Here is a 27,869-nt window from a genome sequence, read left to right on the forward strand (position 1 = left end):
TATTATAAGTAAGGAAACCAGAAGGATACATTTGTTTTCCAAATACTAGATCAGCTCTCATAAGGCCACCTTTCTAGTTATCAATTGTGCAACACCATATCATATTCCAAAATCAGCAAGGTTTCAAAGAGAGTTTAAAAATTTAGGTTAGGTGGTCCAAGAGGATAATATCTACCTACCTATCAATGAAGCACAAATTTATAATTATAAACATAGTATTATTCAAGCATACAACATAATGCCTAACACAATAAATGATCAAAAAGTCAGTTAAAATTGATTTTTATTGTCTTTTCTAAAGACGAATCACTTCTGTAAGGACATGTTTCTTAATACAGTCATGTATTGCTTAATGATAGGGATATGTTCTAAGAAATGTATTGTTAGGTAATTTCATCATTGTGTGAACATCACACAATGTGTGTACTTACACAATCCCAGATAGTACAGCCTTCTACACACCTAGGCTATTTATGGTACAACTTATTGCTCCTAGGCTACAAACCTGTATAGCATGTTACTATAGTAAATACTGTAGGCCACTGTAACACAATAGTGTTTGTGTATCTAAATGTATCTAAACATAAAAAAGGTACATTAAAAATAAAAGATCTGAAAATGGTATAACTGTATAGGGCACTTACCATGAATGGAACTTATAGGACTGGAAGTTACACTGGATGAGTCAGTGAGTGAGTGGTGAGTGAATGTGAAGGCCTAGGACGTTGCTGTATGCTACTGTAGACTTATAAAACACTCTGTGTACACTTAGGCTACATTAAATGTGTTTAAAAATTTTCTTGGCCAGGCACGGTGGCTCAAGCCTGTAATCCCAGCACTTTGGGAGGCTGAGACGGGTGGATCACCAGGTCAGGAGATCGAGACTATCCAGGCTAACACGGTAAAACCCCATCTCTACTAAAAAATACAAAAAACTAGCCGGTGGAGGTGGCAGGCGTCTGTAGTCTCAGCTACTCGGGAGGCTGAGGCAGGAGAATGGCGTAAACCCGGGAGGAGGAGCTTGCAGTGAGCTGAGATCCGGCCACTGCACTACAGCCTGGGCGACAGAGCGAGACTCCGTCTCAAAAAAAAAAAATTTTTTTTCTTTCTGCAATAATAAATTAACCTTAGCTTACCTTATCATATTTTATAAACTAGTTTTAAAAAACTTTTTGACTCTTTTGTCATAACACTTAGTTTTAAACACATTGTATAGCTGTACAAAAATACTTTCTTTATATCCTCATTCTATAGGCTTTTTCTGTATTTATTTTCTTTTTTATTTTTTAAACTTTTTTGTTAAAAAATAAGACACAATCACACACACATTAGCCTAGACCTACATAGGGTCAGGATCATGACTATCACTGTCTCCACATCTCATCCCCCGGAAGGTCTTCAGGGGCAATAACATGCATGGAGTTGTCCTCTCCTATGATAACAAACAATCTTCTGGAATACCTTCTGAAGGGCCTGTGTGAGGCTATTTTACTGTTAACCATTTTTATATAAGCAGAAGGAATATACTCTAAAATAATAACAAAAGTATAGTATAATAAATAAATATATAAACTAGTAACATAGTTGTTTATTATCAAGTATTATACAGTGTACAAAGAGCAGCAGAGGTTTGTTTATACCAGCATTACTGCAAACGCATGAGCAATGTGTTGCCCTATGGCATTACTATGGCTATGATATTACTAGGCAATAGAAACTTTCCAGCTCCATAATAATCTTACAAGACCACTGTTGTATATGTGGTCCGTTGTTGACTAAAACATCATAATATGGTACATGATTTAATAAAATTGAATAATTTAATTTTAAATTTTAATTTATATTTTTAACCAAACCAGTATAGGGGATGAACTATATTTCCTCTACTAATAACGACATGACCACTGTTGTTGTAGCAAGTACTACAATAAAAATTACAAACTTTCATAAATAGTCCCTCTCCCCCTAAAAAACTTGGAAAAATATAAGATTAAAAAAACACATAAAACAAGATGAAAACACAACAAATATAGTAACAAATGTATACCAAATAGCACAGGAATAATTTTTATTTAAAAAAAACTATAGACGAACAAGGAGACAGAAACACACTAATAAGAGTAGACGTTTAAACACCTCTCTTAGCACAAAACAGCTTAGGTGGACAAAAAGTAAATAAAGATACAGATGACATAAACAATATAGTGAATAAGGTAGATCTTTTGGATTTTTGTTGCATTTTACACTCTAAAAATAAGACTACCTTTTTCTCAAGCAAACATGGAAGACTGACAAAAAATGATCAGCTTTTAAGTCACAATTAAAGCATCAGAGGATTCCAAAGACTAAACTTATTATAAACAATATCATAATAATATTGTGATAAGTCTAGGCATTAATAAAAACAGTATTTAAAGGCCCTTCCACATACAAATTTAAGAATTTCCTACTGAACTACTTTTTTGGTGAAAGAAAAATACAACCTTTCCAAAAGAATAAAGAGAACAAAAGCATTATATATCAAAATCAATTAGATATAATATAAAACAATAAGGGAAGAAAATTCATAGCCTTAAACTCTTATGGAAGGATACCCAATTGGAGAACTAGAAAAAGAAGACAAAGGTAAAACTAAAAGAGTACATATGAAGACTTAATAAAGGAAAAATCAGAAATTAATAATTAGAAAAAAAAATCTCATTAATGAATCAAAATTGAACTTTGTTGAAAAATTAACAAAAGGGACTACTACTGGTCACCTTCACCAGGATAGAAAAAGGAAGAAAACAAAATAAAATTTAAAATAACTAGAGAGAAGCAATCATTGAAGTAGGAAAAATTTAAGTCATAAGAAACTACAATGCAGACCACCGCACGAATAAATTTGAAAAAACAGAAAACATGTATAACTAAAACAGACACCCAAATAGAGATAAAGAACTTAAACAACCAATTTCCATAGAAAAAAGTAGAGAATCACAAAGAATTACCTCACAGAAAAGCAAAAGAATCAAATAGTTTCACATTCAAAGACCAGATGGTTCCAATGTAACAGAAATAGTTCTAAAACACAGAAAATAAAAGCTCCAAATCCTTTACATGAACAAAATATATTGGTAGCAAAATATGATAAAAACAGAACAAAATTAGAAAACTATAGATCAATATCACTTATGAATATCAATATGAAATCACTTCATAAAATGTTAGTGAACTTCAACACTATACTAATATTATGCCATAACAAATTGAGATTTATTCCTTAAAAGTAAGGTTGGTTCAATATTAGAAGCTCAGCAATATAGCACATTAAAAGATTGGAGACAAATATGATGATTTCTATAGATGTTAAACAAAACTCTGAAAAAATTCAATACTCATTCCATAAAAATTAAAAACATTCAAGAACATAGGAGTTGACAGATATTTTCTACACTTTATAAACAGATACACACACACTCATATTCACACATATATTCACACACATATACACAAACCTTAGTCCTAAAGCCACCATCACATTTAATGGGGTTATACTTCAGGCATTTCCAATAAGATTAGGACGAGTAAAAGATGATTACTACCTTTCTTACTATTTAATACTGTATTGAATGTACTAGACAATGCAATTAGACAAATCAAAGACAAGAACTGTAAAAGAAGAAAAACTACTGTATCTACTTGCATATGACAGTTTTCTAAGAAAACTCTAAAGACCATTACTAAAACTACTCCGAACCACAAAATAATGCCGTAAATTAACAGGATAGAAAATTAATGCAGGGAAATAAAATTTTTCATATATATAAACAAAAATCATAAGAAATAATAGAACAAATCCATTGACAATATCATCAAAAAGGTATATTTTGAAACAAACATAATAAGAAATATGCAAAACTAGTAAGAGGAAAGCTTTAAAATAATCCTAAGGACCTAATGCAAAATTGATGAAAAACAAAAACATTCTTTGTTGTTATATGAACAACTATACATCATAAAAATGTCAGGTCACCCCAAATTAATTTTAAAACTTAATGCAATTTCAATGAAAATGCCAACAAGTATTCTTTTTAAATGAAACTAAACAAAATAATACAGAAAATCCAGTATAAATAGCTAAGATAACACTGAAAAAGAAGAACTACAGGGAACTACTAGTCCAATCCAATGTTAAATTACATTATAAAGCTTCAGAAATTAATGCACCAGTATTTATGGCTGGTATTGTTATATAAATAGACAAATCAGTGGGATTCAACAGAAAGTACAGAAATAAAACCAAGTACATGAGGAAACTGAGTATATAATAAAAGCAGCAACTAATATTACTGAAGCAAAGATATATTTTAAAATAAATAGTGTTGGAACAACTGGAAAACCACTTATAATAAACTCTAATGAATAAGAGAGCTTTAAGTTTAAAAAATGAAACCAGGTGGAGCAAATGACATATCACACATTGCCGATGGGAATGTATAACGGCACAATCACTCCAGAAAACAACTTTGCAGTTTCCAAGTTTCCACACTTTCATATGACCCAGAAATTCCACTCCTAGTTATTTACTGAAAAGAAAATGAAACATATGTCTCCACAAAAGCCTGTATGTGAATGCTTGGCTTATAGCAACTTTACTTATAATTGTCAAAAACTGAAAACAACCCAGATAGCCATCAACAGGTGAACAGAGATCATCGCAGTTTTCAGTAGAATACTACTCAGCAATAAAAAGGAATAAACTACTAATGACCTACAAAGATAAATCTCAAAAGCATTATGTTAAGTGAAGGAAGACAGACATACAACAGTACATACGTTATAATTCCACTTACATACCATTCCTGAAAATGTAAAAATATAGGGACAGAAATCATCTCCAGGGGCTGGGAGCAATGCCAGGAGAAGGGAACTAACAGGAATGAGAGAACTTTTGGGAATGAAAGAAATGCTCTACATCTTGGTGGCAGTTGTGGTTACATGATATATACATCTGTCAAAACATACCAAACTGCACATTTAAAAGGGTGACATTTACTGTTTGTAAATTATATCTCAAAAAACCTAATCTTTAAAAAGTATGCAGATATTGCCAAATTTCCCTTCCACTAACTTTATTTTCCTATACCCATTTAATTTCAATTCCCAAAGGGCATTCTAAAAGTGCTGGTACCTTTATCAGCGTCAATATTATCAGACTATTATTTTAGACCTCTCCAATTTGATAAGTCCTTTAAAAAGGGTGTCTCGCTGTTTTGGTCCCCTTATCTTTTCATTTTTTGCAAAGGTGGCCTTTTTTCCTGTTTCTAGGACAGTCATATTTCTTCTCTGTTCTATTTATTCATTCCTTTCGATCACTGCTTTAACAAGGTATTTTGTGTTTTTCTTCTTATTTTTTTAGTACTGGCTAGATATTCTCAAATATTTATTATAAATCTATTTCCCAGTTTCTCATTCACCTTTCATTTTGAAGAAATTTTAAATATACAGATATCTTAAAATTTTAAAGTTGTCAATATTTTCAGTTAAGATTTTTGTTCTATTTTTATTCAGAAATTTAACCCATGCAGAGACTAAATATTCAATTACATTTTTTCTAATTTTTTATAGACTCATTTAACTCTTTAAACATGTGATAATGTAGTAACAACTAGGTATATTGTTATTTAAATTTAAATTAAGTTAAAAATTCATATAAATATATAATTCATATAAAAATATATTAATATAAAATATTTAACATTATATTAATCATATTAATATAATATAAAATAAATAAAAATTCATATAAATAATATATTAATATAAAATATTAATATTTTAATATTTAAAAATATAATCTATGTTTTTTAAACAGACTATATTTTTTACAGAAGTTTTAGGTTTGATTTAGGTGAGCAATGTAGGTAGAACTGAGTGGAAAATACAGCGAGTTCCCATATACCTCAAGCCCACAATGCCTCTCCAACTATCAACATCTCTCACTAGAGTGGCACATTTTTTACAGTGAATGAACGAACCTACAATGACAATCATTATCATCCAAAAGCCACAGTTTACATTACGTTCACTCTTGGTCTTGTCCATTCTATGGATCTTAACGACCAAATGATGACATGTATCCACCATTATAGTAGCATACAGAATGGTTTCACTGACCTAAAAATCCACTGTGCTTCACTCATTCATCCTTCCTCTCCCTTCTAACCCATGGAGATAGTAAAAAATTGATCTTTTTACTGTCTCTATAGTTTTGCCTTTTCCAGAATATCATATAGTTGAAATTATATAGTAATGAGTCTTTTCAGATTGGCTTCTTTCACATAGCAAAATACATTTAGGTTTCTTCCATGTTTTTTCATAGCTCAAAAGTTCATTTCTATTTAGCAATGAATTTGGATGTATCAGTTTATCCATTCACCTGTTCAAGGACATCTTGGTTACTTCAATGTTTTGATGAGTATGAATAAACCAACTATAAGCATTCATGTTCAGGTTTTCGTGTGGATGGAAGTTTTCAACTCATCTGGGTAAACACTAAGGAGCACAATTGCTGCTTGGTATGTTAAGAATGTCTACCTTTCTAAGAAACTGCCCAACTGTCTTCCAAAGTAGCTGTATCATTTTGCATTCCCATGAGCAACAAATGAGAGTTCCTGTTACTCCAGATACTCATTAGCAGTTGGTATTGTACTGACCACGTTTCAAGTACTAAGCCGCATATTGCTAATGGCTACCATATTGGACAGTCAAACAGAGTATTTTCATCATTACACAATGTTTTCATAGAAAAGCTTCTCTGCTTAAAACCTTTTTTTTTTTTTTTTTTTTTTTTTTGAGACGGAGTTTCTCTCTTTCCCAGGCTGGAGTGCAATGGCACCATCTCAGCTCACTGCAACCTCCGCCTCCCGGGTTCAAGCAATTCTCCTGCCTCAGCCTCCTGAGTAGCTGGGATTACAGGCACCCACCACCACACCTGGCTAATTTTTGTATTTTTAGTAGAGACGGAGTTTCACCATGATGGCCAGGCTGGTCTCGAACTTCTGACCTCAGGTGATCACTCACCTCGGCCTCCCAAAGTGCTGGGATTACAGGCATGAGCCACCGCACCCAGCCTCTCTGCTTAAAACTTAATTGGTTATACAGTAGGAAATGATGAACTAATGTGACAGTGTTTTAACCTCTACATAAATCCATCTCTACTCCCACTGGATTTTGATACTTCTTTGTTTATCTATATTTGCTCAGAAATTCAAATTCCTGCTCAGCCACTTCTTAACTATGTGCCCATTAACATATTATTTAACCCCTCTGACTCTCAGTTTCTCATCCTAATTATTCATTAGTTTGGTACAAAGATTAAATTAGATAAGCAGGTAAGATAAATTACAACATTCATCATGTTACGCCCTCATTTGTAAACTCTTCTGGGTTAGAAGTTTGTTTTCTGAATGTTTCAGTTTCATACATTAAAGACCTTTACTAAAAGCAAAGGTATGTATTTACCCGGTCTGGATTTTTGTAACCCAAAAGTAGATTTGCTGCTTTTATATCACCATGAACATATTCATTTTCATGTATATATTCCAGTACATCCAACTGTGAAAATAAATAGATAAAATAAGGTTATACTGCTATTTATTTAGAACTCATGATCAATTCCAACATTTTGAATATAGAATAACGTAGGTTTTTTTCATATTAACAATGACAGAGCAATGTATTTCACAATTACTGATTATTCTAAAATATCACATCTTCTGGTTGCTCATCCTAGAAAAAAGTAAAATGATCCTCAAAAATCAAGTATTTTAGTTGAAGTTCCGATGGAAGAAAATCAGGATTCAAAAATGCTTATGCCTAATTCCTGATAGCCCAGTAGCCAAACCGCACTGCACAAAGAGGAAAAACAGCATAAAATCAGAGATCTATGGTGAAATAATATTGAAGCCCATTCAGCAATTCCTCACCTAAGAAATAATTATAAATCAAGCCTTGAGAATCTCAGAACAAAATGTCATGTCCATGAGCAAAGGGAAAGGTATTCTTCCTCTGTATGGTAATAGAAAACTCCTTAGCTTCATCTCTAAAGCCCTTCAGCCTTGCATGTTACATACACTTAGTACTAAATAAACATTTGCTGGCTTGGAGGATGGATAAACGAGAAAATTAATGCATTGTATTTGCTGCATCCCAATCTGGCATAAGCAGCTTCATGCTACTGAAAGTGAAAAAATGAGACTTAAACCAAATACAAACATATAAGACAAATATGTAGCATAAACAAACGTGTGCCTGAGTGCTACTGAGAGTGCATTGCTTTTGATTTGGCAAAGTATATTTTATTCATTGCCACAACTAATTATTGCCACCATCCCAAACTCATAATAAAAACTTTATAGCACCCCCCTACCATCACATGTTTAAAATGGCTGACAATATATTTTGCCATAATTTGCACTGTTATAACTGACAAAAGAAAGGTTATTCTTACAGCAATGAAAGCTTGTTCTGGTATGTAAAACAAAGCTCTGAGGAAAAAGAAGATCAGACTGGAGAACCAAAGCCTAATTGAGTTTGCAGTGCCAGACACAGCACATTCTGTCACTTACAGAGCCCATTGTTATCAATTTCACCAAAATAGCCTCTTCTCCTAACAACTGATGTCTCTAGGGCAATAATCCTTCATTCTCTAATAATTCCACAAAGGGAAAAGATTTCTATATTGTAAGAAGTAAATAATTTGGAAATGGAGCATGTGAAATAAGGAATTCTTTCTTACCATTCGGATACCTAATTGCAGGACAGTTGACTTTTTAAAGGCACCATTCTGGCCTGAGATCTTCTGTAAATCTATTCCTAGTCTTTCTATTACCATAAATCTGTAACTGTAAGAAAGAAGCATCAAAAAGAGATCATCCTGAGAAAGTAATGCTTGAAGCTGTCTATTTAATTTGAAACAAGAAAAATCACACTCAACCTAATAACTAGGTATAATGCAATATAAACCCATTAGAGAATGAATGCACATTCATAATTCTGCTATTCTTTTGCAGAAACTGCTCAGTATTTACTTTGCAGCTGGTTTTATAGAAGAGAAGGCTGTACTGAACCATTCACACTGTTTTATATAATGAAAAAATCTTTTTAAATTAGAAAGTACTGAATGCAATTCATTTTGACTCCATGACTTTCTTGTCATATGGCCTTGAACAAATTACTGTCCACACATGATTTTTTTTTTTTTTTTTGGTTTTGGTTTTTGTTTTGTTTTGTTTTGTTTTTTGAGACAGACTCTCACTCTGTCACCAGGCTGGAGTGCAGTGGCACAATCTCAGCTCACTGCAACCTCCACCTCCCGGGTTCAAGCGATTCTCCTGCCTCAGCCTCCCAAGTAGCTGGGACTACAGGTGTGCACCACCACACCCAGCTAATTTTTGTATTTTTAGTAGAGACGGGGTTTCACCATGTCGGCCAGGATGGTCTCGATCTCTTGACCTCATGATCTGCCCGCCTCAGCCTCTCAAAGTGCTGGGATTACAGGCCTGAGCCACCGTGCCCAGTCACATGAATTTTATATTTGTTTCTTGATAAGATCATGTTTACCTTTTCTATACATTTATAAACATGTCTTTTATTAAGTGCACTTCTTCCTTTTCTGTTCTGTTTGGCACCTTCCATACCTTCTTTCCTTCCCTTCATTTATATATCCACATCAGCCCCTATTCTATATTTATGTATGCATACACAAACACACACATTTAAGAATTTGGTTTACAAAAATGTGATCATATTATAAGTACTTTCTCCATCTTACTTTTTTCAATAGTATCTCATATCAAAATCCTTCTAAGGCAACTAGTATAGCTCTAATGGACTTCTTTAATGGGCTACATATGACATAATATGGGTGTACCAAGATTCAATCAGTCATTCAGTCCCCTAGTGGCAGCCCTTTACTTCAAGATTACTGCTTGCTTATTTTTTTTATTTAAACCATTTACAGACCATTTGAACAAAGTACTGACATCTGAGCTTATTTTCTCATCTATGAAATAAAAATACTATCACCTATTTTAATAGGCTATTCAAAGGACAAAAAATAAAGTATATAAAAATCTCTGGCACAAAAGGGTAAATAAAAAATGACAGACTTTTTTTCTTTTTTCAAACACTATTAATAAATTATATACAGGACTAGCCATATTTGGTGGTTTTAAAGATATTTCTATAACTTATTTGTTGTGCTTCTCTTCAAGAGATAGAACTTAATTCTCCTCTCTCAGGACCCATGGATCTATCTAGTGACTAGCTTCTAGCAAAGAGAATAAAGCAGAAGTGATAATATCCCTTTTAAGATTAGATTACAAAAAACGATGACTTCCTTCTTGAGTACACTTGTGTGCATGCTCTCTCCCCTTCCCCCCATTAATTGCTCTAGAGAAAGCCAGCTCTTTTTCATAACACTCAGGTAGCTTATGCAAAGACCCACATGGTCAGGAAGTAAGAAGGCCTGCCAACAATCACATAAGTAAATTAAAAGCAGATCTTCTTAGGCCTACCAGTAGCCACATGAGTAAGCTTGAAAACAAATACTTCCCCAGATGAGCCTTGAAATGAATGTAACCCAGCAGACAGCTGACTATATATCCTTATTACAGATCCTGATCTAGAATCATCCAGATAAGCCACTTGCATTCTCCTCACCCACAGACACTAAGACAATACAAGCTTGTGGTTATAGGTCAATATGTTTTGGTAATTTGTTACATGGCAACAGTTAACTCATAGACCACATAAGGAATAGTTATAAAGAAATATTTGATTATAATAATTCCATTTTACCTTTTTCCCTTGAATTCAGTCAGACCAGATCCATAAAACAGAGGAATTCCCAAATAATCAAGTTGTTTGCGTTCTATCCACTTTTTGACTACAAAGACAAATTTATTTTTAAAAAGATTCATGTTATTTCAAAAGATACTTCTTACCTTTCTACAAATTTATTTAGCTAACCAAAAAAGTAATTAGATCTTCCTAGAATATAACTTTTTTTTCAATCAAACATCTCTTTCTAATAGGCCCAAACTGTTACCACTATAATTAACAAAAAATTAGAAATTTTTAAATTAAATCAATAAAAACAAGTCATAGTCTTTGTATATTGATACCATATATATTAATGTTTCAGAAAAAGAATTCATTACCTTATATGCTAGCTAAATTTCTAAACATAACATATGTTAACTGCCAAAGATCAGTAGACAGATGGCTTTTTCTTCCCTATTACTTCAAAATCTAAAACTATAATGGACAAACAAACAAACAAACAAAAAACAAATTGGGCAGAAAAACCATCCTACTTTGAAATTATTTTATACAAAAACTGGTTTTGATTAGTTTACAAAAAATCAAATCCACTTAAATAATCAGTTAACTTTCATCATTTTTTCATGACTCTAGCCTATGTTTTTATGTTTAAAACAGCTCTACTGAAAACAATCAAGTTGAATGGATTCTATTTGTCACTCTGACATAGTTTAAGCAATTAGTAAAGACTACAGTCTTAATGTTTAGAAGACTTTATTAAGAAAAACTAAGTTAAATATTGAGGCCAGACCCATCATTCTTACTCTTAAACATGATGTAAAGGACCTTGACTATACAGTCATTACTCCTGTCTACTTCTTTAATGTTTTTCTTAGCCCATCCATATCACATGTATGAAATGCTGTTATTTTTCCTCTCTGCTCATATTCATTTCCCATTTAAATCTTCTAACTGGTCATTCTTAAACTTGGTATCCAGCTCCAATTAATTTTCCAACATTCAAGTTTCTAACATTTTCTTAAACATCTTAAAGTTTAATCATTTTCACACACCTTGCCCCAATCCATTCTAATATCGTTCCTTTTTCAATACATTTATCTGCTTCCCATTTTAATGTTTTTTCCTTATAGTCGTCCTATCCAAATGGTTTACTGTAAAAGAAATAATTTCATTCTACTATCTTTTACACTTAGGGAACTCTTGGTAGCTTAGATTAACAACCTAACATTTTATGTAAAGTAGTAGAAACAACTTTGACTTAAAATATATAACCCATTATGTATGTCATGTCAAGATTTGTATACCATCTGTCTTGCTTTTATATGTTGTAACAGTTAACTGTATCACTTTACAATAAAATTTCTATTGAAAAGAATTTTCCAGAAGGCCAGAAAAAGACCAAAATATCAACACTCACTTTAGCAAGCACATATATGGAAGTAGCTTGATTTGCTAATTTTACTTACTATAGTCTTTTTTTGCAACTCTCTGATAAAATTTAAGTTCTGAAAATAACGGGCCATTTTCTTGATATTCCTATAAAAAAAAGAATAATTAATTTTACTAGAAAAAAATAATCCTAAAGAGGGAATTGTCATTTCAACTGTGAAAATATGAACATATATATGTAGTATATAATAGTACTTTAATCACTTTTTATAAAACATAGGCACCAGATTTCCACTAAAAATCTCAGAAAACACTAAATAAACTTGAAGAATCTAATTTTTAAACAACATATTGTACAACTATCCCTATACAGTCTTACACATAAAAGTAGTTTTCTTACAGAAAACACTTATTAAAAGCACTGAGAACTGTATACATAAACATACACAGACACTCACTGTATACCAACATATACATCCGGGTGATACACAGCAAACTCTCCTTGTGATCCACTCACACATGATACCTTTACTGAATGGTCTACTGTATTTCATTCATTATACTAGGTACAGGGGACACAAAAAGAAATAAAATCCTATGCTTGCCTTTAAGGACCTTACCATCTTGATTAAAGAGGTGGAGAGGGTGGGAGGACATTTGAGAGGGAAAGAGAAAGAATAGCTAGATAGGTAACATACCAGGGTAACAGTTGGCAATACAGAAAAACAAAGGTTCTCCAGTGTCAATGTTTTAACAACGTGAAAATAGATCATAACATTAGGTTTACTGATAAGGCAATAGTTATAAAAATTAAGGTGAAAAACATTCTTTTTGGGGGGGGGGCGAGGGGGCGGGACAGAGTCTCACTCCGTCACCCAGGCTGGAGTGCAGTGTCACCATCTCGCCTCGCTGCAAGCTGTCTCCCGGGTTCACGCCATTCTCCTGCCTCAGCCTCCCGAGTAGCTGGGACTACAGGCGCCCACCACCACGCCTGGCTAATTGTTTTGTATTTTTAGTAGAGACGGGGTTTCACCGTGTTAGCCAGAATGGTCTCCATCTCCTGAACTTGTGATCCGCCCGCCTTGGCCTCCCAAAGTGCTGGGATTACAGGCGTCAGCCACTGCGCCCAGCCAAAATATTCTTAAAGCAGAAAAGGAAAAAGTCAAATATATGTGAAATACAAATCTATGAGCAACACTTACCACTTTTACTACATGTCTTGCATCTTTCTCTGGTTTATTTGTGGGGAAAGCTGCAGGAAAAAAAACACACACATACACACACAATGGAGAAAAATAGTTATTCCCAATTACTGAATACCTACCATATCCCAAACACTATGCAAAGCACTTTACATATGTAAGTTTATTATATCATCCCAACAACCTTTTATGGTAGTAGGAATAAATCATCTCCATTTTATACAAGATGCTACTGAAGTTTGAGACATTGAATGAATAAATTGCTCACTAAGAGGAAATATATTAGAGATAGAAACTCAAAACTGCCTGACATCACAGCTGATACACTTTATCATAAACCATATTCAAATATTTAAATACAGAATCAATAGCAGTATGAATCATATAGATCCAAAATGTGGGGGAAAATATTTTATACATATATGGCATTAAATCCAATATATAATACACAGTAAAATCCATTGATTCAATTGCACTAAATTAGACTCCACAATGATTCAGAAATAAAAATTGATTCAATTTAAGTAGAAAGTTCAAAACAATTTATACTTGACAAAATTCTAGAATAAGCAAAGTTAAAATGAGAATAAAGTCTTTAAAAATATCTTCTGAACCTACCAATCAATTACTTTTACATTAAAGAATACATACCTCATAAATTCATTTCAATTTCAAGTTAACCTTACTTCATTTAATTCTTATTTTCCATTTGTAGTTCAGATGGTATAATCCCTACTTTTAAAATCTCCAGTGTTCACATTTTAAAACGAATTAATCTTTTCCTCTACATTACCTAAATTATTAAAAGATTACCGTTTTCATATCTCAATAAGAGAAATTTACACGTATATTTATTTGTACTGCAAAAGACTAAAACTTTGTCATTCGTTCATTTGTTCACTCTCCATTCATTCATTCCTTTACTCATTCAAATAGCTAAAATATTTATCAAGAAGCTAGAATATGCCAGGCACTGTGTTAAGTGTCCAGATGATGTTTGAAAGAAAGAGAAAGGAAAAAAGGTGGAACTAGTATTGTTTACAATTGAAAATCAGTAATAAACAGACTTGAAAACAGGATCAAATTCTTGAGATACAATATATTTATATATATTAAATATATTTATTAAAATGCTGTGTCCTATCATTAATATTATCCTTTTCTTTTTTCTAATTCTATCAGCTGTTCCCTTTTTTCCAATAATTCACACCTTAGATATACATATGTCACAAATTTAATAAAATATATAAATTGTACATTACAGTTGAGCCAATCATATACAATTTTTTTAACCGTTCTCTAAAGTTTTTAATATCAGTAATGCTACTAGCCAGTTGAAGAAAGTATTATTTCAAATTCTAGCTAATATTAAATTGTAAATCCAGACTTCTTTACAATAACAAAGAAACTAAACTTACTTATAGTACTTAAAATTATCATTTCATCTTCATTCATGTTATTTCATTTTTACCCATGCAATAGTCCCAAGGAAACTGCAGGAAGAGTGGATTAGCTAGACCTACTTTCTTCTAAGAAGAAAAGTTAAGAAAGTATATACAGGGGACAGAGTCAAGTCTTGGTATAGAAGAAGTGGTGAGAAAACCTTTGTTCCCACCCTATGACAAACTATTTTACTAGTATGGTTCCCAAGGCTAAGGAGAAATACCCTGTTCCAACCTTGGCCCACATAAAACAGTACCTACTCTAGGCAAGTGTCTTTGCTACCTGAGGTAGATGTCAGTAGAAACTTTTGCCTCTTGTCTAAAAGCAAGTGACCACAGCAGCAAATAAATCTTTAAGCCCAACAGAATGTAATAAGCTAAAAAGTACAGAAGAAAATTGGGAGTTTCACACAGATAAATAACAGATTATGTTACCATTGGAAAAAAGAAAAAGATGTCCAACCAGTCCAAGGCCTGACTCCTTGCTGATTTCAATCATTATATCCCTAATACTTTATAATCTGAATTTTCCTTTCACATTATTTCAAGTGAACATAGTCATGTGTTGACACATACTTGAAAATCTCTACAGTTATCATTTGATAGCTACACAATAGTCTCTATAAGCTTCCACATCAGGTTATATTGGAGGGTCTAAATCTAAAATCAATAGACTAGAAAGCTCTTAGAGGCGGGTGCTTCATATAAACAAAGAGATTGTTCTGGTTACCACACGGGTCTTTTTATAGTAGAATAAGTAATCAATTAACAAAACAATTACTTTCTACTGTAAGCCAAGCCCCATTACAGCTAGTGAAATTAAATGATGAAACACACACACGCATACAGGGACATGGTATATGCTTTTGCTGCCTGGTGGAGAAATCTAAAATGTCTTGGATTATAAGATGCATCATTAAATACATATATGCACACCCATGGTCATAGCAGCATTACAGACAATTAGCCAAAAGTGGAAGCAACCCAAATGGCCATGGACAGATAATTAAACAAAAGGTGGCATATACACGGAATGGAACATTAATCAACCTTAAAAAAGAAGGAAATCATGTCACATGCTACAACATAATTGAACCTTGAGGACATTAGGCTAAGTAAAATAAGCCACACCACACACAAAAAGACAAATACCATATGATTCTACATTTATGAGGTATCTAGAGTACTTAAATTCATAGAAACAAAAAAAGTAGAATGTTGGTTTCCAGGCACTGGGAAAAGAGGAAAATGGAGAATTACTGTTTAATGAATATAGAGTTTCAGTATTGCAAAATGTGAACGTTCTGGAGATCTGCTGCACAACAATGTGAATATACTTAACACTACTGCACTGTATACACAAATGCAGTTTTAAAAATTCTGCAGCCTTATGGGCTACCAAAGACAAAGATTCTAAAAGAGGGCAAGCTGAGAAGCTATCAGGTTGGCCTGAGAAGAAAAAGAGTTTTGTCCAAAAAATGACAAAACTATGTTGCCAGCTATCTCTTTGCCGGAAGCATAGAGACATCTAGGGAGTTAACAGTACTTAGACTAATTTGCATGCATGAAGAAGTAAGGGCGACAGAATTCTATATGGTGTTGTTGGCCTTATCCCACTAACAACAGAACTCTATCGTAAATTGTGGCAGTACACATATTTTTTTCAATAGGAAGAAGAATCACAGCAATAAGTTCAAGAGAACTGCTAGAGAGGGTATGGAAGGATATGACGAAGTGAGAAGTCTCCCAGAAAATTACTATGCTTTATTACGGAAATATCTTTAGTTTAAGAGTGGTCACTTTTGGGGGCCAGATGACACTTCTAATCCCATTTAAACACCCAAAAATAAGGTAAAAAAAAAATAGAGAAAGAGCCTTAGAGGTATGGGTTCTTTGCAGCCTAGTCTCACTTTCTCTAAGAGACAGAAGAATAATTAACCTATGCAGATTGTGGGTAGGGGGGCAGGAATTCTTCAGATAAGACTAGTCAATCAATTAGGATTTAGGAAAAATATCCTGAGACAACAAACGCCTAGGATCAATTCAACAAATTAAGAATCCAGGGACTTGGGTGGGGGAAATCATGATTCAATGAACTGATAGGGTGTTCTAGGTCCTACACAATGTTTGTCCTCTGTATTTCAAGCTCTGTTTACACTAAGGTATTTAAAGTCTATAAAGAAAATATTTCAATAAATAATTTAGAGAAAAAAAAAAGAGTGCTAAGCTCATAAAAGACAAAGAAAGATTGAAGAATTTTCCCAGAGGGAGTTACAGAGAAATGATAACTACACATATTGTGTCATCTTGGATTTTGAACCAAAAAAGGACATTAGTAGGACAACTGGCAAAATTTTAATGCAGTATATAAATAGGTTAATAGTATTGTATCAATGCTAATTTTCTGGTGTTGATAACTATGTAAGGTATTATGTGCTATTTTGTAATATATTACCATTTAGGGAAGTTGAGTAGAGAATATGGGAACACTCTTTTTTTGCAAACTCTCTAAAATTTAAAAGTTAAAAGTTACAAAATAAAATTTTTAAGTATAAAAACTAAACAAACAAAACAGGTGATATTTAAGATTTCTCTTAAAAAAGGTAACAATCCTCTTACAAAATTGTGTAAGCATTGGAAAGAGAGCAAAACCATAAATATGCATGAGATTTTGAAACAGATAAACTAATATGATAAACACTATCATCAGTAAACTTAAAAACTTAGAAAAAAATGACAATTTCCTAGAAAAAAAATAATTTACCAAAATAATTCAAAAACCTAAATAGAAACATAATCATTAAAGGAAACAAATCAGCTTTTCAAAAATCAGTATTTCAAAAAAATTTGGACAGTCCTCAACTTACAATGGTTCAACAGGGTTTTTCAGCTTTACAGTGGTGAAAAAGCACTGTGCATTCAGTAGAAATCATACTTCGAATTTTTAAATTTTGAACTTTTCTCAAGCTAGTGATATGAGGTATGATATCTCACATTGGATATTCAATACTGTATTATAAAATAGGCTTTGTGTTACATGATCTTGCCCAATTGTAGGCTAATAAAAGTGTTCTGAGCACATCTAAGGTAGGCTAGAGTAAACTATGATGTTTAGTAGACTAGATGTATTAAATGCCTTACTGACTTACAATAATTTCAATTTATGATGGACTTATCAGGACATAACCCCATTGTAAGTCAAGGAGCATCTGTACATATAAGATGGAGGAGGAACACTCAACTGTAGCTCTCCCATTGAAAATAGCTATAAAATATAGACCAAAAAAAGAAGACAGTAGCTATTAGAAGGCTCTTAAAAAGTAAAGAGAGCTTTCCACTCAACATATTAAGAGCTTAGAGGTCCTTACTCCTGTCTTCTCAAGGGGGAGAAAAAAAAGAAAAAAATTGAACAATCTGAAAATCAACAACTTTTCTTTAATCCGTCAGAGACCTGAGGTTACAAGACAAATCACTGCCCAACAACTGGAAACAGAAGTGAATACGGAGAATCACATCTTCTTGGGGCAGAGTTTTACTATAAGCCCTCCATGTTCTCACAGTGAATATCAGAAAAATCTCCTTTTTCCAGCAGGGGAAGGGGAAACTACTTTGCCAGAACCTAATCAACATGGGAGAAGAAAAATAACCACTCCAGCCTCCTCTAGCTTTCCTATCTCACCTAAGTAGGGTATAGGACTCTGAGAAATACTGGTGAAGGTCACATCCTAGGGAATAGCCCCCCCAAAAAAACAAAACAAAACAAAACAAAAACAAAAACAAAAAAACAGACTTACACTAATCATTAGGTAAATCCAAATCAAAACTGCAAGATACCACCTTGTACCAGTCAGGATGACTATTATTAAAAAATCAAAAAACAATAGATGTTGGCGAGGTTTCAGAGATAAAGGAACATTTATACACTGCTGGTGGGAATGTAAATCAGTTCAGCCACTGTGGAAAACTATATAAAGAAAGTGTGGTACATACACACTATGGAATACTACACAGTCATAAAAAGAATGATCATGTCCTTTGCCACAACATGGATGCAGCTGAAGGCCATTATGCTAAGCAAATTAACACAGGAATAGAAAACTAGACACTGCATGTCCTCATTTATAAGCAGAAGGAAAACACTGAGTACACATGGACACAAAGAAGGGAACAAAAGACAATGGAGCCTACCTAAGGGTATAGGGTAAGAGGAGAGTGAGGACTGAAAAACTACCTATTATGCTGATTACCTAGGTGACAAAATTATCTGTATACCAAACTCCCATGACACACAATTTACCCATGAAAGAAACCTGCCATGTACTACCTGAACTTAAAATAAAATTTGGGTTGGAAAGAAAGTAAATAATAAAAATAAAAAACAGATTTAGTCATAAGATTATAAAAGGCCTCATATTCTCCCACACCTTACCAGCACATCAACAGCAGAGCCACCTTGCAAGAAATGTTTTTAAAAAGCTCTTGAGAGCAAAGGAAAATAATATATGTGTTATTACTCAGATCTGCATAAAGAAATGAACTGTGCCAGAGAGGAAATAAATGAAGGTAAAATAAAAGCTTATTTTTTACTTTAATTGGCAAAACGTTTGTTCAAAATAACCATGTGTTAAGTTATTATAGCTTATGAACAAGTGAAATGAATTACAGCAAGAGATAGGAGAGAATAATTATAAGGTACCTGCACTAATTGTGAAGTAGTATAGTGTTATTTGAAAGTAAGCTTTGACTAGTTGTAATTGTTGCCCTGTAAACTCTAAATCAACCACTAAAAATTTCTAAAGAAGAATTGATATACGAAGAAAGGAGAGAAAACAGAGTCATATAAAATGCTCATTTAAAATCAGAGAAGGCAAAAAAAAAAAAGATAAAAAAATAAGAAAGAACAAGCATAACAAATAGAAAACAGTTACAAATACATCAGATAATAATCCAAATACACTAATAATCACTTTAAATATTAATGGTCTAAATATATCAATTAAAAGATAGTGACAGAGTAGATTTAAAAAATAAGACAACTATATGATGTCTATAGGAAACCCACTTTGAATATAAAGACACAGATAAATTAAAAGTAAAGGGACAAAGAAAGATATATCATGCGAACACAAATCAAAAGAAAGCCGGAGTAGCTATATTAATATCAAACAAAGCAGATGTGATAGTTAATACTGAATGTCACTTTGATTGTACTGAAGGATAGAAAGTATTTATCCTGGACCTGTCTGTGAGGGTGTTGCCAAAGGAGATTAGTATTTGAGCCAGTGGGCTGGGACAGGCAGGCCCACCCTTAATCTGGGTGGGCCCAATCTCTAATCAGCTGCCAAGGTGGCTAGGATAAAAGCAGGCAGAAGAACATGAAAAGACTATACTGGCTTAGCCTCCCAGCCTATATCTTTCTCCCGTGATGGATGCTTCCTGCCTTCAAACATCTAACTTCAAGTTCTTCAGCTTTGGGACTCAGACTGACTTCCCTGCTCCTCAGTTTGCAGATGGCCTATTGTGGGACCTTGTGATCATGTGAGTTTAATACTCCTTTATAAATTACCCTATAAGTATAAATATAAATGTATCTCCTATTAGTTCTGTGCCTCTATAGAAGCCTAATACAGCAGACTTAGAACCAGAAAAATCATCAGGAATAAAGAAGGATATTAAATAAAAATAAAGGGGTCAATTCCTCAGGAAGACATAATAATCTTTAGTGTGTATGTACTACCAACAGAATGTTAAAATACATGAGGCAAAACCTAAGAGAACTGGAAGGAAAAATAGACAAATCCACTGTTGTAACTGGAGACTTAAACACACTTCCATCAGTAATTGACAGATGCAGCAGGCAAAAAGTCAGTAAGAATATGGTTGAATTGACAGCACCACCAATCAATGAATTCAACTGACATTTACAGAATACTTCATCCAACAACAGCAGAAGATACATTCTTTTTTTTTTTTTTTTTTTTTTTGAGACGGAGTCTGGCTCTGTCGCCCAGGCTGGAGTGCAGTGACTGGATCTCAGCTCACTGCAAGCTCTGCCTCCCGGGTTTATGCCATTCTCCTGCCTCAGCTTCCTGAGTAGCTGGGACTACAGGCGCCCCCCACCACGCCCGGCTAATTTTTTGTATTTTTAGTAGAGACGGGGTTTCACTGTGTTAGCCAGGATGGTCTCGATCTCCTGACCTCGTGATCCGCCTGTCTCGGCCTCCCAAAGTGCTGGGATTATAGGCTTGAGCCACCGCGCCCGGCCAGAATATACATTCTTATCAAGCTCACACAGTATATTCACTAAGACAGAAAACATTCTGGGCCAAAAAACATACCTCAGTAAATATAAAATAATAGAACTCATATAAAGTATGTTCTCAGACCAAAATGGAATTAAATTAGAAATTAATGACCAAAAGTCAAAATCTTTGGAAATTAAACAATGTATGTCTAAATAACACATGGATCCAAAAACTCAAAGTATATTTTAAAAAGTATTTCAAACTAATAAAAATGAAAATATAATTTCTAAAAATGTGTGGGATGCAGCAGAAGTAGAGCTTAAAGGGAAATTTATAGCATTGAATACATATATCTGATTAGGAGAAAGATCTAAAATAAATTATCTAAACTCACATAGTAGAAAACCTAGATGGGTGGGCCTAGATGGGCTAACTGGTGAATTCTACAAACATTTAAAGGGGCAATAATACCAATTCCCTACAATCTCTCCTAGAAAACAGAAGCAAAGGAACATTCCACTAATTCTATAAAACCAGCATCACCCTAATAACAAAACCAGATAAAAATATTAAAAGAAAAAAAAGTACGAATCAATATCTCTCAAAAAGATAGATACAAAAATCCTCAACAAAACGTTAGCAAATCAAATCCATCAAATTGATGGATTTGCGTTGCATATAAAAAGATTTATACACAACTTAATGGGATTTATTCCAGGTATACAAGGCTGGTTCAGCATTTAAAACTCAATTAACATAATCCAACACATTAATAAGCTACAAAAGAAACATCATATGATCACATTATAAAACACAGAAAACCATTTGGCAAAATCTAATTCATAATAAAAATTCACAGTAATGCTAGAAATAGATGGAAACTTTCTCAACTTGATAAAAAAAAAAAACTACAAATAAAACTACAGCTAAAATTAAACTTACTGCTGAGAAATTAGATGCTTTCATCTTAAGACTGAGAACAAAGCAAGGATGTCTCCTCTCACTTCTCCTATTTAACATCATACTGAAAGTCCTAGCTAATACAATAAGACAAGAAAAGGAAGTAAAAGGTAAACAGATTGCAAAGAAAGATATAAAACCATCTTTGTTCACATATGACATGATCTTATACATTGAAAATCCAGAATAATCAATGAAAAAACTCCTGGCCTTAATAAATCAGTATAGCAAAATTGCAGGATATAAATTTAATCTACAAAAGTCAGCTTCTTTCTTTTGTAACAGCAATGAGCAACTGGAATTTGAAATTAAACACAATACCATTTATATTAGTGCCAAAAAAGTAATACTAATACTTAGCTATAAATATAACAAAATACATACAAATGAGGAAAACTACAAACATCTGATGAAAGAAAATCTTTATCATGATATGGAGAGATACATCATGTTCATAAATAGGAAGACTCACTCATATTCTGAAGATGTCAGTTCTCCCCAACTTGATATATAAATTCAAAGCAATACTAATAAAAACACAACAAGTTGTGTTGTGGATATCAACAAATTGATTCTAAATTCTGTACAGAAGTGCAAAAGATCCAGAACAGCAAACACAATACTGAAGAACAAAGTCAGAGGACTTGCACTATTCAAGTTCAAAGCTTTCTATAAACAATTTTTAAGAAACCATGATACTGCAAAAAAAAAAAAAAAATAGACAAATAGATTAATGGAATAGATAGCCTAGAAATAGACCCTATATAGTCAAATATATATAGCCAGTCAATCTTTACAAAAGAGCAAAGGCAATTCAATAGAGGAAGGGTAGTCTTTTCAGCAAATGGTACTAGGACTGGTCACTCACATGCAAAAATGTGAATCTAGACACTGATCTTTCATAAAAATTAACTCAAGATGGATCATAAACCTAAATGTACAATGCAAAAATGATACGCTTCTGGAAGGTAATACAGATGAATATCTGGGTGACCTAGGGGTAATGAGTTTTTACAGATATACCAAAAGCATAATCCATGCAAGAAAAGAACTGTTAAATTGGACTTCATTAAAATTAAAATTTTTCTGCTCTGTCAAAGACACTGTTAAGAAAATAAGATAAATCACAGTGTGGGAGGAGATAGTTGCAAAACATCTGACAAGACATATCAAAAATATACAAAATATTCTTAAAACTCAACAACAGGCCAGGCGCGGTGGCTCACGCCTGTAATCCCAGCACTTTGGGAGGCCGAGGCGGGCGGATCACAAGGTCAGGAGATCCAGACCACGGTGAAACCCCGTCTCTACTAAAAATACAAAAAATTAGCCGGGCGTGGTTGCGGCGCCTGTAGTCCCCGCTACTCAGGAGGCTGAGGCAGGAGAATGGCGGGAACCCGGGAGGCGGAGCTTGCAGTGAGCCGAGATCGCGCCACTGCCCTCCAGCCAGGGGGACAGAGCGAGACTCCGTCTCAAAAACAAAAACAAACAAACAAACAAAAAACCTCAACAATAAAAAAATGAACAACTCATCTAAAAGTGAGCAAAATATTTAACAGAAACTTCTAAAAAAAGATGTAAAGGTGTAAAATAAACACACGAAAAGATGCTCGACATCATATATAATCAGGAAATTGCAAACTAAAACAATGAGATACAACTACACATTGATTAGAATGGCTAAAATCCAAAAACACAGACAATGTTAAATGCTGGCAAGGATGTAGCACAACAGGAATTCTCATTCATTGCTAGTGGGAATATAAAATAGGACAGCCACTTTGAAAGACAGTTTAGCAGTTTCTTACAAAGCTAAACACAGTCTTACTCTACAACCCAGGAAATGCACTCCTGGGTATTTACCCAAATGAGTTGAAAGCTATGTTCACACAAAAATCTGCACATAAACATTTATACCTGCTTTATTCACGACTGACAAAAACTGGAAGCCACCCCCAGACATACTTCAACAGGTGAATGGGTAAACAAACTGTGATATTATTTAGCCACAAAAAGATATGGAGGAACCTTACACACATACAGTTTTGTGAAAGAAGCTAGTCTGAAAAGGTTACATACTGTATGACTCTAACTATATGTCATTCTGAAAACGGCAAAAGTATAGAAACATTAAAAAGAGGGCCAGGCGCGGTGGCTCACGCCTGTAATCCCCAGCACTTTGGGAGGCCGAGGTAGGCGGATCACGAGGTCAGGAGATCGAGACCATCCTGGCTAACATGGTGAAACCCCGTCTCTACTAAAAATACAAAAAATTAGCCAGAGCACCTGTAGTCCCAGCCACTTGGGAGGCTGAGGCAGGAGAATGGCGTCAACCTGCGAGGCGGAGCTTGTAGTAAGCCGAGATCACGCCACTGCACTCCAGCCTGGGCGACAGAGTGAGACTCTGTCTAAAAAAAAAAAAAAAAAAAAAAAAAAAAAAGAGAGAGAGAGAGAAGTGGTTGGCTGAGGTTTAGGGCAGGAAGGAAGAGGAATAAACAGGTGTAGCACAAGGCAATCTCAAGGCAGTGAGATTAGTCTTATAAGACTGTAATAGTGGACACATGATATTATGCATATATCAAAACCCATAAAACTATATAACATAAAACCTGGGCACAGTGGTGCACATCTGTAACCCCAATTACTTGAGAGGCTGATGTGGGAGGATCACTTTAGCCTAGGAGCTCAAGACCAGCTTGGGTAACACACCAAGAACCCATCTCAAGAAAAAACAAACAACAAAAAGAAATTATACAACACAATTAATGAGCTCTAGTTTAAATTATGGACTTTAGCGAATAATAATGTATCAATATTGGTTAATAAATTGTAACATATTTACCACACTGTACTATCTGCTCAGTTTTTCATAAACCTGAAACTGCTCTAAGAGAGTCTCCTGATTAAAAATAATAAAACAGCAGGTAGATTATGAGAAAGGGTCACAATTCACAGTAACATCATACTTGAATCAGATATTCCACTTCTTCGCTTCTGGTATCCTTCGGTCAGAACTCAAGGAAGCCCAAACCTTGAAAGCTGACATTAGGGCAAACAAAAAATGCCCCAGTAGCAGCTCTCTAGTTAAGGATAGAAGAGTAGGAAATGAATATCCTAACACTCAGAGAGTGCAGAAAATGCCATTATTCTTTTTTCCTATTTTTCACCTTTTGGTTCTTTCCCATCCCAGCACCCAAACAATTCTGTGGTGATGACAGTGGCAGCAGCAGCAGGGACACACAGAAATCTGAAACTCTCAAGGAAGGAAACTTTCCTCTCCAATCAAATGAGTTGCGGTCCCAAAAGAGAAGGGTATCCAATAACTTTTTATGCTCTACACCCTCTTGCCATTTTCCCTAGACACAGGTGCATGGCAAGACAGGGTAAATAAAAGCCCAGATTTCTGGTCAGAGAACCTAAAAAGGAGATTCCAGAGAATAAATACCAAGGAGATGATGGAGGAAGAAGAGCTTGGGAACGTCATCACAACAAGTTGTTTATAAACTCCTGGACTCATTCACAAGCTGTGTATACGTGGAGCTAACATTAAACAGCATATACAGAGTTCAATAAGTAAACTACCAATACCCAAGTCCCAGGCTGGTCACTGAATGGAACACACATGACCTGAACAATGCTTTTGCTATTGAAAACTAAACGAACACTGTACCCCAAACACAGACCAGTCAGAACTTGAAGCCTGAATGCAACCAGGAAGATTACCTGCTAAAACAAAATATCAACGTTCTCCATTAGAAGAGACCCAAATTCTTGTAACATAATATTCAACATATCCATGATATAATTCAGAGTTACCAGGCATACAAAGAAGCAGAAAAAAACTCATATATGAAAAGACAATGAATAGATAATGGCAAAATGATAGGGATGTTGCAACTATCTGACAGACTTTAAAACAATTATTATTAAAATGCTTCAACAAATAAAGACAAACACTTTTGAAACAAAGGGAAAAAAGAAAAATGCAACAAAGACAGAAAATACAATAAAGAATCAAATGATGTTTTTGGAACTAAAAGATACATAACCGAATTTAATTTTTTTTTTTAAGTTCCTGGGGGGGCGCGATACAATTAGGGAGATGACATAAGAAAAGTCACTGAACTTGATGATAGATCAAAGGAAACTGATCCAACCTAACCAACAGAGAGATAAACTATGAAAAAATTGAACACTACCTTAGAAACTTATAGGCAGTAACAAAACATTGAACATGTGGAATACCAGAAGAAGAGAAGGAAGCTTGTGATACTGAAAAAACATTTGATGAAATAATGACTGAAATTTTCCAAGTTTTATATACACATAAGCCTATAGACTCAATAATGTCAAAGAACTCTCAATAGGATAAACCCAAAGAAATCAATGCCCAGACACTCAGTCAAATCTAAAATCTAAAAACAAAGAAGAATCTTGAAAGCAGCCAGAGTGAACAATGCATTATGTGTAGGGGAACACTGACTCAAATGATTGCAGATTTATCATCAGAAATAATGAAAAGGGGAAAAAAAATTATCAATCCAACATCCAGCAAAAACATCTTTTGGAAAAGAAGACTAAATGAAGACAATCTCAGGTGAAGAAAACTAAGAGAATTGATGGCCAGCAGACTTGCTGTGTTAAGAATTGCTAAAGAAAGGTATTGAAGTAAAAAAGCCTGTAATCCCAGCACTTTGGGAGGCCGGGGTGGACAGATCACTTGAGGTCAGGAGTTTGAGACCAGCCTGGGCAACATGGTGAAACACCATCTCTACCAAAAATACAAAAATTAGTTGGGCGTGGTAGCATACGCCTGTAGTGCCAGCTACTTGAGAGGCTGAGACAGGGGAATTACTTGCACCCAGGAGGTGCAGGCTGCAGTGAGCCAAGATTGTGCCACTGCACTCCAGCCTGGGTGACAGAGTGATATTGTCTCAAAAAAAAAAAAAAAAAAAAAAAAAAAAAAGAAAGAAAGATATTGAGGTAAAAGAAAAGCTATACAAGGAAATTTGGAATATTAGGAATAAAGGAAGAGAAAACACGATAAATAGCTGGGAAAATATAATAGATTAGTTGTCTCTTCTTCAGTTCTTCAACATATATTTAACAGATGGAGCAAAACGTGTGACATGAGCTGATGGGATTTTCAATGAATCGAGATATAATACATAAGACAACCACAATATATAAAAGTCTGTGAGATACAGGCTAAGCAGGACTTAATGGAAAAAAATTATAAAGAAAATAATCAGAAATCAATGAAATGGAATAGAGTAAATGAAACCAAGAGCTATTTCTCTGAAATGGTCAATAAAACCTATAAACTCGTATCAAGACAAAAAAGAAAACACGATTTGAAAGATCAACATCAAAAATGAGAGACTATCACTACAAAACCTAATTACATTTAAATATAATAAATATTAACAACTCTATACCCATAAATTTGACAACTATATTAGTTAGGGTTCTCTAGAGTGACAGAATTAATAGATGTATATAGATGTACATATGAAGGGGAGTTTATTAAGCAGTGTATTAAGGATTCACATGATCACAAGGTGAAGTCCCACAACAGGCCGTCTGCAAACTGAGAAGCAACAAAGCCAGTCTGAGTCCCAAAACCTCAAATGTAGGCAAGCCAACAGTACAGCCTTCAATCTGTGGCTGAAGGCCCGAGAGCCCCTCCCAAACTACTGATGTGAGTCCAAGAATCCAAAAGCTGAAGAATCTGGAGTCTGGATGTCAGTCAATCTTCAAGAGCAGGAAGCATCCAGCAGGAGAGAAAGATGAGGGCCAGA

The 27,869-nt window shown here is 34.1% G+C and overlaps 1 protein-coding gene across 7 annotated transcripts in view; it reads right to left on the reverse strand.

Annotated features, from left to right (window-relative positions):
* VRK2 (VRK serine/threonine kinase 2) overlaps positions 1-27,869 on the reverse strand; it is a 112,962-nt gene that overhangs the window by 64,216 nt on the left and 20,877 nt on the right. For all 7 annotated transcript variants that reach the window (XM_077958684.1, XM_077958685.1, XM_077958686.1 and 4 more), the window contains 5 exons: positions 13,422-13,471; positions 12,297-12,366; positions 10,846-10,933; positions 8,783-8,888; positions 7,507-7,599 (listed from right to left, as the gene is read on the reverse strand). In XM_077958684.1, coding sequence (XP_077814810.1) covers positions 7,507-7,599; positions 8,783-8,888; positions 10,846-10,933; positions 12,297-12,366; positions 13,422-13,471 — 407 coding nt within the window. The remainder of the gene's footprint in view (positions 1-7,506; positions 7,600-8,782; positions 8,889-10,845; positions 10,934-12,296; positions 12,367-13,421; positions 13,472-27,869) is intronic.

The sequence above is a fragment of the Macaca mulatta genome, chromosome 13 (assembly GCF_049350105.2).
Source record: "Macaca mulatta isolate MMU2019108-1 chromosome 13, T2T-MMU8v2.0, whole genome shotgun sequence".
Lineage (NCBI taxonomy): Eukaryota > Metazoa > Chordata > Mammalia > Primates > Cercopithecidae > Macaca > Macaca mulatta.